General features: G+C 40.4%; 1 protein-coding gene across 1 annotated transcript; it reads left to right on the forward strand.

Moving 5' to 3' along the window:
• The first annotated feature begins 53 nt into the window (after positions 1-53).
• LOC143184807 (protein big brother) lies at positions 54-9,833 on the forward strand. Its single transcript, XM_076387291.1, has 3 exons — positions 54-489; positions 2,003-2,194; positions 9,465-9,833. The coding sequence occupies exons 1-3, from the start codon at positions 298-300 to the stop codon at positions 9,831-9,833; spliced, it is 753 nt and encodes a 250-aa protein (XP_076243406.1). The 5' UTR covers positions 54-297.
• The last annotated feature ends 7,923 nt before the right edge of the window (positions 9,834-17,756 follow it).

Raw genomic sequence — 17,756 nt, forward strand, 5'->3', positions numbered from 1 at the left:
GGGAACTGGAGCCTCTGGTCTCTGGGAGTCCTTAGTCTCCACTGAGACGCGACACTGTGCGGTCGAGCGCGTGTTTTCGGTGCTTCTCGATCCTCGCGATACTTGTTCCTCGAATCCTCGCCGAGGATACGGTGAAAGGATAACGCCAGGACATCTAGCATTATTTAATCCACCTCCACGTTTCGTCTGCGCGTGGGTTTCGTCGACTGAAAGGCTCCTCTGAAAACTTTTCGGGGATCGTGGTGTGCTACCACTTTCTGGTTCCTCGACGACGCAGTGATCCAACGCCGTGGCAAAATGATGCACACGATGAGCGAACACGCGGGCGGAGCTGGGGGCATCGGGGTCAGCGTGCTGCCCTTTGATGGCATGGGTCTCTACGAGCAGCCGCGACCTAGGTTGCTCTTCAAGATGCCCAGGGTGGTGCCTGATCAGAAGGGCAAGTTCGAGAACGATGAGCTGTTCAGGAGACTCAGTCGGGAGAGCGAGGTAGGTTGAGTTGAGAATCTTGGGTTTTGAAGGGGAGGGGGGATCTTGGTTCTTTGGATGGAGAACGACGTGTCAGTTTTGTTGTAGAGATATTGTAGGTGCGTGTTGGTTGTTTGTTAATTGATACTGAGGGTATCTGGATTGTTGATGGAACTGAGCGATTGTTTATGTAACAGTGCATTTAGACTGGTATACAGTTTGGGATAGAGTCATTAGAGATTTTGCATCTATATGGACTGTGTTTTTATACTTTTGATAAATTTGGTAGAGAAAATGATGTAGAAAAACACATGCCATCATGTGTTTTCAGCGACTGTATCTCAGTTTATCTTGATCTCGTGAGTTATGTAAGCTGACAATGAGCTTCAGAGTACAGAGTTTGTTTTAAATTAGCTGAGGGTAAAGCTAGAAAAGGTGTCGATGAAGATGTTTCTACATGTGTACCTATTTATTTAGGAGCCTGTTTCTTTCAACTTCTTTCAGAGGAAAGTAATAGGTATACATACGTTTATTCTTGGAAGCTTTAAATAGTACACATAAATAATTATGCTTGTATACCTGCTTAACATTTTTCTTCATTTCTCAGAAACAAGTTTCTCTGTTAGTGTTGTTGCAATTACAATATCCACAATTTTTATCCATACGCTTCATTTCCATGTAGAAACGTTGTGAAAGAGAATAAATAGGTACATAACTAACTAGGAAAAACCTGAGTTGTCTTCTTTACTCTGCATTTCTTTGAATCATCTTAAAGTGGAATTTCTGTAGAAAACTACTGCTTCTTCGCTGAGCATAAATATCCTTCAATTAAACTTCAACGAAAATGGGAATCCCATAGCGTAGAAATTTCATAGCACTGAATGTTCAATTAAATCTTGAACCATGGTTTAAAACTACTCAACGTCACGTCGAAGGTGACCCACTATAAATTTTATAAACACAGTCTCTCAATATTATTCCACCGACTGTTGCCGACTCGTTCGACTACTTGCAAAAACTTCCTTGACATTCAACGTGTTCTGTTCTGGTGATTCACTCAATTTCCATATTCGTATAATTTAATTTAGTCATTCTACGCTGTGTCACTCGACTTCTGGGAAAGCCAATGAGATTTAACGAGAAGCTATTTAATTGCTTGCTATCCTTTCTTCAATATTGAGATACAACAAATGAGAAAATTCACCTGCGAATTATTAGGTATATAATTAATTGCACAAATGAGATAATATTAGGTACAAAACAGTAGAAAATATTAAAACTTTTTCTAATTTACATAAAACTGAGATTGGTTTATTAATTTAACTTAGGTGCTTCCTATATTTTTTTAAATATTTATATCTACTCAGGAAAAATAACTCAGTACCTGCTTAATAAGAAAAATAAGAGTGAAGGACTCTAATAAGAGGAGGCGCAAGTTTTATTATTCATCTATGTATGTAATTATTATATTTTGAAAAGTATAAATGCAGGAGGACGATTGAAACTAATTAAAAATTGATTCTCTCTGTTGCAGGTCAGATACACTGGCTACCGAGACAGACCAGTGGAAGAACGTCAAGTACGCTTTCAAAATGGCTGTCGAGAGGGCCACACGGAGATCGCTTTCGCAGCGACTGGTACAAACCTTCAGCTCGTTTTCGGCAACGCATCCGGGAACTACGCTGTTGACATCAGCGATTGTGACTTCGAGAAGGAACATGGCAAAGTGAGTAAACACATGCCTATAATAGATATCGACTCTCAAATGTTCGAAGCACTTTATTAAAAGCTTCATTGATAATCGAAAATTACTAGAAAATACTCCAAGTGCTCGAAGAAACAGTAGAAAATAAACAAGGGTCCCAAATCTCAGTAATTCAAATCTTCAAATTTTTAGTTAGATTACTATTGAATTCCATTTTTACCAATTCCAATATTAAGCTAGATTTATACTACTAGTCGAGAATTCAGAAGTTGTCAATGAGTAGGCACAAGGGCAAAAGGAGTACTTGGTTCGCTGCAAGTAGTAGTAATAGGTGTGACCAATTCAGCCAATAAAGGAAATGCGTGTAAGCCATCTGTATGCATTTTTTTGCGGAGCCAATCAGATGCACTGATAGTTCCTGAGCTTTCAACTGTACACATTAAGCTGGGTCTACACTATATGTTATATAACAAAGTTAAGAAAAGAGAGAGACATTATAGATATGTCTCTTTTCTGTTCCCTAAAAAGTTATATAACTTTGTTACGTAGGCCCAACTTTGTAGCGTAGACCCAGCTTTAGGTACCTAATTTTCTGTTACCTAATCGGTGTCTATTAGAGTAGGTATCAGAATACTCAGAAAAATGGTCGAAATTTCCAAAGTGTGACGCGTGTGGCTACTTTGCGATAAATGGTATATTTGTAAGAACGATTGTGACTCTAATTGGACGATCCACCCAACAAATGGGAGGTCATTAAACGGGTCAGCTCGAACGGGACGTCTACTTTTCGTGTCCTTGGCATCGTATGTCCCAGGACGTGGCGTGTATCGCCCCCACGTGCAATTTAGTATCCGTTTCTGCCTCTCGGACAATAGTGTCACCGTGTCACCATTCTGGGTAGAACGAGAGACATCCGGCCCCAAATCTTTCTGTAGCTCTGCGGGGGTGTGAAGGTATCCAGTGGCGCAACCGAGTGACGAGTCAATTTTCTGCGCCTTCTGGAATCGAATTAAGGAGAATCCTCTTAGAGACTATCTGCTCAATATTTCTTTAACAATAGAAATAATTTTTATTCAAAATTCGAAGGTACTTTGAATCTCTTAATATCTGCAAAATTAGCAAAGAATCTTTATCTTATTTATATTTTATATCTCATCTGGTGCTTAAATCATCAGCTCCATTTCCATTAATTTTCAAGAATTTTTTCAAAATCATCAGCTCCATTTTTAAGAATTTTTTTAAAGGTAGCTGACCATAAGTTAATGACTTCACACGAGTGTCTTTCAAGCCTTTCATAGGTGTCCTTGTACGCCGGCGCCGACAGAGGGGCGACGCCAAGGCGTCGCCATCGCGATCGATAGGTGCGTCGCGAATCCGCCATTTTCTCGCCAGCGTGTTTCCTCGTTTTGCAAATAGATACATTTTATTTTCTTTAAAAATAATCAGTGTTCACAAATTACTCAGACAGTGTGAAATTTTTCAAGAATTAACTGGAGATACCTATTTGCTCCAAATTCTATTACATCTCCATATAAGTGAATTTTTAAATTCAGGAATTAAGCAAGGCTTCTAATTTTATTATATCATAATTTGAAAATAAAAAGAATGTTTGTTTAACAATAACTTAAAGTTAAAATTTAAACTGAGGCTTATAGCTCAGAATTAGCTGTATCTAATATTTTCCAATAATAATATTCATTCATTGAAGACAAAAACGATATGCGTGGTTCGCATATCGCTCATTCACGAAAAAAACAGCAAGGGTAGTTTACTCTGTTTCACTCTGTTTCGACGCCTGAAGCAACTACAAAATGCCAAGCTTATAGTTTCTCTACTTCATGGAAGACAGTAGTAGAAAATACCACTTTCCTATCTATACGTATATTTATATAGGAACTCTAGTCTGCGAAGAATAGGTACAGTGTGAAGTGAAATACGAGGCTAAAAGCCAGTCGAAACTCGAAAGTCATTGTTATCAAAACATGTCACGCGTGGATACAACGTGCCACGTGATTTTCTTCGATCGAGAGATTCGACGATCCCATTAGCAGCTACTAGAGCCAATTAGCGCTTCTCCAAATCCGTCAAACGAGCCGAAGAGTCGGTGCCAGATGCTCGAAGGCTTTACCAGTCACCCAGTATATAATGGGTCGTAAATCTCGGTCTGTCCCTCTTGGGATCCTCCGAAGGGTGCACTGAAGGTCCTGGCCAGAGGTCCTTTGCTACTTTGGGGCAGTGGCGAACTCGAAACCTGAAACACTTTTCCGTGGAATTGGGTAGCTACTTTTTAAACTTTGATCTCTTTTGGTAGAGGAAAGTTTTTTTTTTATTGAAGAAACTGCAGGCTGTATTAGCCTGTAGTTAAGGTAAAGGAAAGTGTGGGCGTACATACCACTATACTAGAGTTTTTGAAAAATTCAGGGCACTTATATTGGACTATTAAAACAGATTTCATTTTGGAAATTTGAGGACAGAGCTTCATAGTGGCTAGTTTACTCCTGAGAATTTATTCGAGGAATATTCATATTTGGAGTCTCCATTATAAGAATTTCTATTTTAAAAAAACAGTACTCTACTCTAATTTAGTTTTTTTACGTAATTTCATTGTAGAATTATTTTAATAAATAATGTTATATAATAGATACTTAAGTCAAAGGCCAAAGCAAATAAGTCCAAGTTTGAGTATGTACAAAATCGTGTAATACTTAAGCATCTGGTTGCTACTTAACTTTGTATATTTCAAATAAATAGGTATATGAATATTTTCGTCCTTTGGAGCTTAACAAATTTAGCAAATAAGCTATTCATATAACGAAAACCGAAATTAAATCGCTAGAAGTATTTTTCTACAAAATAATTCATTTAGTATTGCCATATGGAACACGTCTAGATGAAACTTACTCCATCTATTAATTCATATTCTTATATAATATTCCCGTATCGCTCATGAATCATGATGAATCACAGTACAGTTAGCCCGTCAACGTCCTCCAAATTCGCGACGCTATCAAAGCGACAGAGAGGCAGCAAGAAAGAGAGACACAGCGTCGCGCTAACGATTCATTATTTTCCAACTCGAAAACGGGAGACACGAGAGGAGCTCCGTTTGTTTACACGAAGTCCCGCGGCCAGCGTTTTGTTTTAATCGACAATGAGAGGAGAGGAGGAGAGGCGAATAAAGAGCGACGCACGACTGCACGTGTCTACTGGCATTGTCTCGAGGCTGTTCCCCGCCGAGAGGAGGAAATAATTAAGGGAGAGATCTCGCGAGCGATATAGAGGTCGATAAAGACTGGCTAAATGAAAAGGGAGCGCGGAACTCGAATCTCTTTCCGTCGATCTTATCGAGGAGAACGTCCTTCGTGTTTCGTGCACCCTTTGCATGCTCTTTCTTGGCCGATTAATTTGATCGTGGACGATACTTCGCTTGGGGTTTATTTTTTTATGAGATTTACTCAGAAAACGTTGAATTAGGCACCTACTACTAAATTGTAGAGTTCTAAGTATTCTACAAATGTTTATTCGCATGTTTTCTTATTTTTATTCGTTTTTTATTCAAAAGAAAGACAATATTCTGACAAAGTAAATTATAGCAGTCGTTCTAACTTCTCCAGTAGTCCCATTATCAAAGGAAGGAATATTAGATCTCCCATAAAAGAAATTAACACGTCGAGGCATAAATTTCTCGCTCGAAATCTAATTACTTTGTCTCTGGTCAATGATTTACACCTCTGTCGATCTCTGTCTTCCTTTCGTCGAACCAAAAATAGGTGCAGTTCCCGGAACAAGGCTCTCCTTCCAATCGTAAAACTCCGAAAAATTTGTCAATTTGCGTTTCGTTGGTGTTCATATGCGCCTGTACTAAAACGTGCTCTTCCTGCCGCCATAAAACAGAGTAACAAGAGAACGAGAAGCTGGTCGTCCAGGGCGACAGCAGGAAAGACAAAAGGCGCCTGGCCCACTGACCGTGTGTCAGTCCTTTCCGCCAGGACGTCGCGTTGACGAATGTCCTGGCGCATTGTGCTGAGGATGATAGTGGACCTAGCGCAAAAAGGCCACTGGCAGGCAACGCCTACCGAAAAACAAAAGGGCCGTCGGAATAGCCGATCGTTTGTCTCGGGACATTTAGCCTTTTCACCCTTTCCCAATTTTTCACCCCTTTCGTTCCGCCGTCGGTGCCTCGACGCGCTGTGAGAGAGATATATGTCTCTTTCTCTCTCTCCCTCTTCCTCCCTCTTTTCGTGTTTCCGTTTTTTTTTCTCTCTCCTCTTTGTTCTTCTCTGCAATATGCAAACGAGCCAGCGAAAGGGTTGCAACGCGACAGAGACACACGCGTGTTACAGTTTAAATATCGCCGACTATTATGACGACGATGGGTCACGCCCCTGTTACGAGGGCATAAAGGTGTGAAATGGAGTTTGATGGTTTTTCTTTGAGCCCCGTCGTGAGAACTGGATTCCTCTGCGACCGTTTGACTTCTTATTTTTTCATTCCTCCCTTTTTTTCTCGTGGCTAAATGACGGAGGAGATTGTTCGCGCTGTGGCAGGCGATTTGTATTGTGTCTGGGATTGTTGCGCCTCGCGGAGGGAGCATTGCGCTTACTTTTAATGATACCAAGTTGCTTTGGCTTGCTTCTGCGTGGATAATCGTGTGACCGAGCCTGCAGTGGCTAATTAACTTATTTAGTGAGAATAGTGGAGTGTGGCAAACCTGGCCGAGTGTTAACGAAGTTTTTGAAATTTAAAGAAAATATGAAATGAATATGTAAAGTGGGAGATTTTGTGTTTTCTGTGCACTGTTATAAATTATTTTTCATACTACATTAGAATATTAATAATTCAGGAATTTCCTTACAATATGTTGTACAAAATAATATGCATAATAAGACTATACCAGTTGAGAATTGAAATTCACAAAATGTCTCTCCACAATTCTACTAGAACTATGCAAATCGTTTGTTATAGCTGAAGCAGAATTTTTGCATAATGCACCTGGTGAAACTTTATGTTCCTACAACGAATTATGAGAGATACGTGAATCGCATACATGTTTCACGTCACGACCTCGACGTACTTCCCCATTACGTGTTCCACTGATCGTCGTTGCGATTTGTCAGCAAGTCTTGAAGCATTGTATGTCAAAATCTATTGTCGACAGTGCTTGACGTCAACCCGTTCATATTGGCAGGTAGTGCAGGCAGAAGGAAGGTACTGTGGAGAGTTACTCGCGGAAATAATTTAGAAAAGTGAGATACCCTAAGGATCAGAAGTCAAAAGTCACTTCAACAGAAATTCTGTTATTCCTGTTCTATGAGAAGTCTCCTGGAATGCATTGCTTCTAATGCGTTCCAGAGGACATCGACTTCAGACTGCTTTCATAAAAGGCGACAAACGATTCGATTATCGCTTCGATCGAGGCCCAGGTCGCCCGCTGATGAATTCCCGTGGCTCAATTATGATTCCATAAAGAGCCCCACGCTGCGCAGTTACATTGTTACCGTCATGTCGACAACCAGCTGTAGTTTCGATGAGAAAAGAAAAAGAGAGGAGACGAGGCTCGTAACGACAATTTTTCTTTTAGTACCTTCACGTTTCAGAGTTCTGCTCCTATTTTTCTCTCTTTTTTTCCTCGATTTCATTGACACATTTGACGTCGATCTGAGTCCTTCGACACGCTTAATTTAATGGGAGGTCAAAGGTGCAGAGGGTTCCCTTTCAAAATAGAGACATTTGTATTTCTTTTTAATTGTATATTAGTGAAAATTGAAGCTTCTCCTCGTTGAGGGGAAAGCTTGGAAGGGTTCTCTTCATGGTCAATTTCGGATTCGGTAACAGTTTCTAAGCTTTACAGCACGACCGGAAACCAGACCATTTGCCAGGAAATAAAATAACCCTCTTGAGCTGGGCCGAGAGATAATTGCCCGTTTCGACTTTTTCGAGGCCCGACGGATCCCTTGGACCTTCCGTCCCTTTCTGCTTTGCGTAAATCGCTCGATGGTCAACGTCGTGTCGTAAAATGAGGAACGTTTGGTTCTTCGGGGATCTTGTATCCGGTGGTTATAGTCTTCTAATAGTAGAGTACTAGAATTTCTTACAATAATTCAAACATTTAGACATATTTAGGTATATATTTCTATACGTGAATTTATGGGAAGAGAGAATACAGAAAAGAGCAATTTTTTAATTTGAATTACAAGTAGTAATATGTAGTAACAGTGATACTCTACTCATCAAATATTGTTATTAGAAATGCTTCATAAATTGCAGCAATACGATTGACCCTCAAGCAAATCCATTATCGTATCATTGTGAAATATTTTTTATATTAATCCTTTGTTTTATGATTTTTCGTAGGATATCTTTAATGTATCTCTTCCGTGTAGATAATTTGTTACATGTATACTGTTCACGATTATTCAGAATAGAGTCTGACCTTCCTCAAGCAGCATCGACCTCTCGATTCCATCTTTCCTCCAAACTCCTTGTACCATCCAATTTACGTAATCGTTTTCTGGGAACAAGAAACTCTCACAGTGGATCGAGGGGGGCGAAAACATGATTGAAACTTGACGATGGGTTATGGGCCTTGATGGACCCCTCCCACGAGGAAGGTTTGATCGCTGTTTGATCAAAGGAAGAGTATATCAAACGCGCGTGGATTCTTGTTCCTCAGAAATTGCTTTGATAGCTTTACTTCAGTAGACTTTCTGGAATTTCTGGAAATTCCAAAATTCGATGCAGTAGCTTCAGAATTTAATTTAGAAATTCCAATACAGTAATTATACCTAAGAGACAGTAATGTTACTTGCAAATTATCTATTATGAGTTAGTTTTGAGATACCTCCAGGGAAAGGTTGGACAAGATGGGAGAGTCATATCATGATGGAGAGTCATCGATGGGAAAATTGCTACTTATTGTTGGCAGTACCTATAGATAATTACTGACGATATACTACTAATTACTTATTCATATCTATTTCCCTTCCTTCATTATCGATGTGCAAAGCAAGAAGAATTAATTTTAATTTTTTATTTGCCACTTTTATGTTAATAATAACGCAATAAACATTAGCAGTCTGTGAGACCACTAATAGTGGTTACGTAAGTTTCAATAGCTGTAGTAGTTAAGAATTAAATAAAAAAAATAATTACTGTCAATGGCTTCCAATTTGTGACAATAATTGAGCGTGACCTTTACTCGAACCTAGACTTTCACTGTAACAATCACCCCAGAAAAATGAAACCAGCAGGTCCACCAGTATAACCAAGACCATTGTCACTCTAATTTCAGGTGCACCTGAGGTCCCACCTGATAATGAACGGCGTGTGCGTAATGTGGCGTGGGTGGATCGACCTAGAGAGGCTCGACGGCGTCGGTTGCTTGGAATACGACGAGAAGCGAGCCGCGGAAGAAGACGCTCTCCTCCGCGACCAGCTGGAGCGTTACAATCAACGACTACGCGACTTCGAGGAGAAGCAGAGAGCCTACAGAAGCGGAACTGCTCAGCCACCGCACTTGAACCCTCACCACCACCATCCCCATCACCACCATGGCCACCACGGGCATCACGTAAGTGGAGCTGGCACTGGGACCGCTGGAACCATCGAGTCCCATCTCACCCACCGACAGGACTCTGAGATGAGGCTCAGGGCCTACTGAGGCAGCGAGAAGCTAGCCAACAAGACTTCTTGACTCCGTTTCGAACCAGGACTGTTTCCTGATCGCCTCCGAGCGCTGGCAGGAGGAGAGAAACATGAGAGACTTGTTGAGAGGAACCTGGTGGATGGTAGGGCTCATTGTGAGAGGTTTAGATCGATCGATGCGTGACAGGAGACTGACTTTTCGGTTTTTCTGGCGGGGAGAAGCTCGTGAGGCACTTGGTTCGATGTTTCTCTGTGTCCTTTTTTTGATTCTGAACACCTGGTACTGTTTGTCTATGAATAATTTGTTTCTTGAGAGATGGAATACTAGTTGAGATAGTGAGAACGCTGGAGGTCAGAGGAAGGCTTGGGGATGATAGGGTTGCTTGAACCAGTGGTGCCTCATGAGTTGACTCATTAGCCAGACTCATTACCCACTTAAATCAACCCCTCAAAGCCACCACCCCACAGACTCAACTTTTTTCATCCAAATATTCTATCACCAGGTTCCTCCCATCGTTCACCGACGTGTCATCCCCGATGACGAGTTTTGTAACCAATAATACACACGTGGAGGTCTTGATCGCGATCGAGATCAAGAGCTTCGAGTTTAGATTAAGCGATTCGCGGACAACCCTTTCGTCGACGTCGATCCAAGCTCGATTAGATCGAACTCCTAAAAAAGAGACTCAATCGACCTTTCTAGAGGAGATCGAACAAATCGACCTTCGAGATCCCACCCTTAAAGGTTCCATTTCGAGAATGAAGCCATCGACGGATCGTTGATCGTTCCGATCGATCGTCGCCATCGAAACGCGATTCACGAACGTTTTGAACGCGCAATCGTCAGTACTGTAGCGACTACGCCAAATTTCTATGTACAATCCTGTGTGTAAAAGGACATCGTTTTAACATCGTAGGAATGCTCGTTCTAGGGTCCCCTAGATCCTCGATCCTGGGTCACTCGACGAGCCTTGTATATTATTATTTCTTCCCCCACGTTTCTTTTTCTTTTTTTCGTTTAGAGATTTTTGTTCTATCTTTTTGCCCTTGTTGACGAAGAAATATATCGTTAGATGTAAGGAGTAATATCGTTCGAGGAAACGTGGTACACTTGTCGCAGCGACCAGCGAGAAGTGTTGCTCGATTGGGTGGATTGAATCTCGAGCAGCCGTTTACCATTTTTCTGTCCCATCGCGTTCACCAAATCTTGCAACGAATTTACATACGCGTTATTCTCGGCCTCGTACCGACGGATAGAACGAGGCTTCTCTTTGTAGCGAGTTCTGGAACTTACTCTGCGTAAGCTCGAGTCTGGCCTCTCCGATTAACATATCAGACTAATGTGGAGAGCTCCTATTAAATGGGGCAGTTAACTCGACCCAAGGTACACGAAAATTGTCAGTATTCATGTCTCCATTCTAATAGCAATTTTAGTAGGGAATATTCTCCTCTTCCATCCCCTTATGTGTGCGATTTAACTCTCGTCAATGAATAGTGCTAAGTCTGAGGAACATTTTGGATCAAGTACGTATACAATCATCGCTAAACCTCTTTCGCTAGCTTGTACTTCATATCCACTTAAATATTTTTCTCTTAAAAAATCTGTGACACAAAATGCAAATGTCCTTTTTCGATTTTTTTCCTCATCTTTTTTAGAAAATAACTAAGCCTACTCGTTCTTAAAATGAAATTTACAAAATACTCCCACAGCTTCCTAAAAGTGTCTAGCAATGTATACCACACGACTTTGCTCCAAAATGTCTTCAGGGACCCAACACTGTCGCTTAATCGATCTTAGTTTCTCGTTAATAAATAACTCTGAATTCGAGCTTTAATCGCGAAGAACCTAGAATTTTGTGGAGTATCAAGACACGCGAAAACCAATGCCACGGAATTCCAGAGGACAGGAGGGCCAGGTTGAACGCTGTCACGTGCAGCGAGGAAGCGTGATTCACTCACAGCTGAGAGGAGAATTCCTCTTTGGAATTCCGCGGGCGGACGAGCCGTCGATTCACCTTTCAGGTCTCCATCCATTTACTGCGTATCCTCTGGTCATGTCATCGTTACTTATTATTTAGTGACAGGATACAGTGTAACGATGTGTGATTTTTTTTTCTATCATTGTATGTCAGGGGATATGATTTATTGATAGGCGGAAAATTGGATCTCAGTTTCTTCTAAAATCATACTAAATTCGCCTCTGATCCTTTATATATTCTGTGATCCTTCACATATTCTGAGACTCGTCACATATTATGAGATTTCTCATATATTCTGAGACTCGTCACATATTATGAGATTTCTCATATATTCTGAGATCTCTCATATATTCTGAGATCTCTCATATATTTTGAGATCTCTCATATATTCTGAGATCTCTCATATATTCTGTGATCTCTCATATATTCTGAGATCTCTTAACATATTGTGAGATCCCTCACACACTCTGAGATTTTCCAGGCACTCTGGGATCCCTCACACACTTTGAGATCCCTCACACACTTTGAGATCCCTTACACACTTTGAGATCCCTCACACACTTTGAGATCCCTCACACATTCTGAGATCCCTCACACATTCTGAGATCCCTCACACATTCTGAGATCCCTCACACACTCTGAGATCCCTCACATACCTCAAAAATTAATAAAAACAGAGAGATGTATAGGAGATCAAGTTTCTTAATAAAAATGAACACATAACAACAAAATACAGTGCTGTTCACTGTACAGTGACTCAGATAAACACCGTGTCAGTTCTTCAATACGAGGGAGAAAAATCAAAAAATTGCTAATCCAACCAGTATCTTCGTGTCACATTTTGACATGATAAGAGGATATGCAATAAATAGGAGTTAGTCTTATATTTCGCGCGAAACGCCACGATCATTTTCGTTGCCATTGTACATATTTGTAAAGAGGTTTTAGGTTGTAATTTGTCCAGCGGCTTCGAGCTCCTCGAAAATCGCGGGCCGAGCTCCAGCGGCGCGTGAATCATCTGGGAAAAGCCAGAAAGCGAGCGTGGAAGTTCGCCGCTCCGATTGTAAAAAGCTGTTTATCGATTAAATGTAATTTCCGTCGAGCCAAACGCTAGTTAACTTTTCCTCTAATCACGTCCCAATTATTTTTCAGATGAAAAGTGAAGTAGAAGATTTCCTCTTTTCCTTTCCTTTCCATCTACTGCAGTGAAGAATTATTAGAACACAATTGAAGAACTGTGCATTTTGGATACTTACTGAGCTGAGAGGTAAGAGCTAAGATAGTTTTCATTTTAACTGTAAATTGTATTCTTGTATCACTTAGCAATTGAGTAAAGTGGAGGAACAGGAATTTGAGTATGAACAAATATTTGTTATCACTTTTGGAGAAGTTAGGGGTCTAAGTTGCCAGTTGTGTTCATTATTTTATTTAGTATACTTTTATTTAATATTTTAAATATAATTTTCTTAATATAATACCTAGTGATTGAGGGTGTTTCAAATATTAAAATTACTCTTCCGAATATCCTGAAGAGTTGCAACGAATACAGAATACAGCAGTGTTAGAAACTGTTGTAGTCCATCGAAATTACTAAGCATCGAACGTAATCACTGGATTCCTAGTGTTCGATCTGCCGATACCTTCGCAGTATAAACGGTCACGTATTTACGAAGCGACGGGGGAGCTGCATCAGGGGGTCATTTTCTGGAATAATGCCGTGGGCGTTCGAGCATGGAAGCGCAGGAGTCTCGCGTTGATCCTGTCGAACGAGAATCGTCTGCAATCACCCTGAGCCAAATCTGCCTTTATTGTTTTAAATCGTGCCGCTTTATCTCGCATCGAACCCTTAATACCTGCAAATCTCTTCTCTATATAGAAGAAGAGAATACATGATCCAACCCCTGCGCTATGAAAAGGCAGTGAAAAAGAATAGAAATATAAAAAGCATTAGAAGAATTGAATTAACGAAAGGGTCACGAATTTTCTTAAAAAATTGTAGCTTCCTTTTTGTCGAAAGACAATATTATTCATTTCTGTAATCTTCTTCAGAGAATTTGGCACTATTTTCTTCTATTGAATTTGGTTCTATTTTATTATAAGTATTTTTGGTAACAATTTTTGTCCCTCAAGGAAGGTACCAAGAAGGTAAATCTTCTGTACTTTTGAGTACTACAGGTTACTAAAGTTCACAAATCTTGTGTCTTGAAGTCGTCAAATTGAGGGAATAAGTGTTAAAAATAAATGTAGGTACTTTGAGGAGATGGAGAACGCAGAAAGATTGCAAGAAGCTTTTCTAAAGAAAGGAGGAGTAATTACAGGGGCATTGGCTCGGTGTAAGACGATAATGCGAGCAGAGGAATTCTTATAAGAAGCCATACGCGTGGAGCAGCGATACTGGGGAACGAGGGCTCTTGTCACTTCCCACGAAAACGGTTCCTAAAGATCGCGACACCGACGGGAAGTCAACGATGAACCCTTTCTTCTGCATCGATCTTGAACTCGTCCCATCTACCTTGTCAGTATAGTATCTGTTCAGTAAAAGGAAAGTTCGTGCAATTTTTTAGAAAATAAATTAAATATGCACGAGAATTTTTATATATTCTTTTATTTATTAAAATAAGCTTATAGTTTTACGATCTAGATTTTAGGAATTTCAAAGACACAAGATTTTATAAAAACGGAGTTTGAAAAATTGTAGATACCTCATTGCGAAAGAAATGAAACATTTTGTGGAAATTTTAACACTGGTTTCATTTTTATTCTAAAAGTTACACGAACATTTCTGGTTTCTCAATATCTAAGGGTGGGACTATAGTACATTTTATACAACTTTGTTATGTAATCTCTGGATGAAAAAGGTAAAGGTGGGTCTACACATCTATCAGATACTATACTCTTTATAAACAAGAAATTCATAATACGCAATGTAGTGATAATAATTGCCTAAATAAGATCTTTAACAATGTAATAAATCAGTCGACTTTTTCTTTACTCCAGCAAATTTCATAGGTACATCGTTTGTTAAATTCCTCCATGTAACATTTCGTTGTATTTCAAAGGGACTTCTTACCTGTTTATAATAAAAAAATATATAAAATACGAGTACACTACATGTTATATGTCAAAATTATATAATTTTTTGCGAAAACAGAAAAGAAACATATGTATAACATCTCTCTTGTAGTGTAGACCCACCTTAAGAAGAACTATATCTGAAATCCGCTGATTCGTTTAATGAACAACTTTGCAACTCGTCAGACTCTATTACCCCCTGTTTACTCCATCTTCACGCGAACTAATACAGCATGAAGATTACAGAAAAGCTTGTGTACCCATTCGAGAATGCCTACTCGAAAATCCAAACAAGCCATACAAAGGTGTTTCTCGAGCCTCTTCCCTTCCCAATGAAATCGAGGCCATTCTCAGATTTTCGTGCAACAGTAACAAGTAGAGGAGGATAATTTATTGGCTGGAGCGTGACTTTTGCCTCCATTATGCAAAATCCTGACACGGTCCTCCTGTCCTTTCATCGCGCTGCCCACTCGAGGATCGGGCATCGAAAAAGGTGGCCCTGGGGCCAGCAGTCATCAATTACGATTGGAAATAAATCGAAGGCAGATGCGACGAGTGCCTACAGGCCTTTCCTGCTGGGTCGACCCCCGAAATTCACGACCCCCAGCCACCACCCGCGGACAATACGACTGTTTTCAACAAATACAAAACGATACACGAGATTGGCCACCCCCCGCCCATGCGTTTGCCTCCCTCGTCAAATTCCTCGAGCTTCTCTAATTTAGTCGTGGACTTTCAGAATCGTTCTAACACCTCGCGACAAAAGGAGCACAGCTAGTCTATTCAGAAAATTCACATAATACTAGAAATCATTTTATATAAATATTTGTCGTGTATATTTATATTTGTAAAAGTCAGTGAATTATTTGCTACTTTTTTTGTCGTATTAATTTTCAGCTGATTTATTATGTGGATCTTCTGATTTTATATAGTAGGTAATAGATTATACTAAGACTTCATAAAAATATGAAATTGCATAAAAATCCGTAGTCTACATATCATCAAGATTTTAAGTTAGATGTATTAGTTTATTTTAATATAAATAGTTTTACAGGACAGATCACAGACCTACCGCTTGAGAATAAAATTAAATATTTAATTTTCATGAACCTACTAATCTAAAAAATCACTTGCTCCAGGAACAACTACTTCCAAACAGATACCAAAGAATTTTATCAAAAATTTATGGTTCCTGCAGTCTCCCTTCCACAGCTCAACGAACACCCTGTTTTCATGAACAGTAACGAGGTGCGATACGGCTTATCGCCAAACCACAGGAAGCCAGTCGCGAGCTGCTCGATAACCGCTCTATCGCGGATAAGACGTGAGAATAGAACACTCGAATAACCACGAAACAGGCAGCTTATTCTCGAAAACAAATTCGAATCAGGAATCCTCTTTCTTCACCACTTGAGCTGTCACATTCAAGCATCCCTTCCAAGCACACAGTCACCGATTTCGAAGTCTAATTTAGTCGACAAAGGAGGAAGACGAAGGCACGCTTGCTCCCCAAAATACGAGGCGTCTTCGCGCGAGAACGAGCTTCGAGGCACGATCCTCAACCTGACACCCACCTCTGTCTTCCCCAAGGCGTTGCACTCTGAGCCGTGTTTTGACAGAAACGCATCTGCTCGACTGTGCGCCTCTTTTATCGAGATTCATCGTCGTCGACCACCTCGAGAGCAGCAGCCGAGGGAGTCCAAGCTGGGAAGGAAGAGGGTGGAGGACGAGGATTTGTAATCTTCTAATGATACGGCGCAGGTTGGAGATTACTGGACTCGCCAGGTACCTGTGGGTGAGCTCCGTTTTTCGAATTGTTTCATTTCCTGCGGGGTTACATAAGGGGTTCTTCTTCTTCTTCATCTTGGGTTCGAGTGGTTGAGGAATTTTGTGTAATTCTCATCTCCTTATTTATTTATATATACGAGGAAAACCCATTAGTGTACAATTCCTTGATTTGAAGACAAAATAACTGATGTCACATTTTCAAAAAATTCGATTGAAGGCCTTAATGGACATCTAGAGTACAGAATTTATATTTTCAGAGAAAAGAAATGACATTAAAAGAACTTTTTCACCTAGAAACAAGGGTCCAAGAAGACACAAGTCTGTAAGAGAATATCGTTGTCTACTTTGGTTCCAGTGCGAACATTATTCATGCACATTCTGCGTTTTACGAGGACCCACCGCGTAGAGCTCGTTCATCCCGCGCGTTTGGTGCTCGTTCGAACGTCAGCAATCATGCGGGCATATGTGCTTATTGTGAAGCGATAGACGCAGTCAAATGAACAGTCCCCAGTGTCGAACGATTACGACAATATTGACACGCCTACTTGGTGCAGTACTCTGAGGTTTAGACTTAGAAATTTCAATCTGAGGTCTGGAAATTAGTTTCTTAAATAATTGAATTAATTACTAAGCATTTATTTAAATCAGTCAATTATCTTCATTTGATAGTCCTATAAAAATACTTAGGTACATAGCATCCTAGTTTCTTTCTTCGAAATATCTCTATAGTTTTATAGTGTCTTGAGAATATCATGAAGTTAAATTCAGACTTTCTTCAAAGCATTCTCAAAGTATCTTGAAACAGTCCTCAAGATATTTGATTGGCCATCCACCACAGGTACTCGTATCCCCCCCAAAAGGTGCTATATTCGAGTAAAGACACTCGTCGTCCTCTGAAATGTCCCAAATCGTCCAATGGAACACTTGCACCCCTTCCCATCCCTTTCTGCAATTATTGCGAAAGCTGGTGGACACTTTGATCCGCCTCAGGGTGAAATGAACCGCGCTCGTAGTCTGTGCGAGCACGTGGGCGCGTTCGCATGCTCGTGTATCGGTTCACGAAGGGCTCGCTCGCTGTCCCGTCGAGTTTTGTGTGCCAA

The sequence above is a fragment of the Calliopsis andreniformis genome, chromosome 10 (assembly GCF_051401765.1).
Source record: "Calliopsis andreniformis isolate RMS-2024a chromosome 10, iyCalAndr_principal, whole genome shotgun sequence".
Lineage (NCBI taxonomy): Eukaryota > Metazoa > Arthropoda > Insecta > Hymenoptera > Andrenidae > Calliopsis > Calliopsis andreniformis.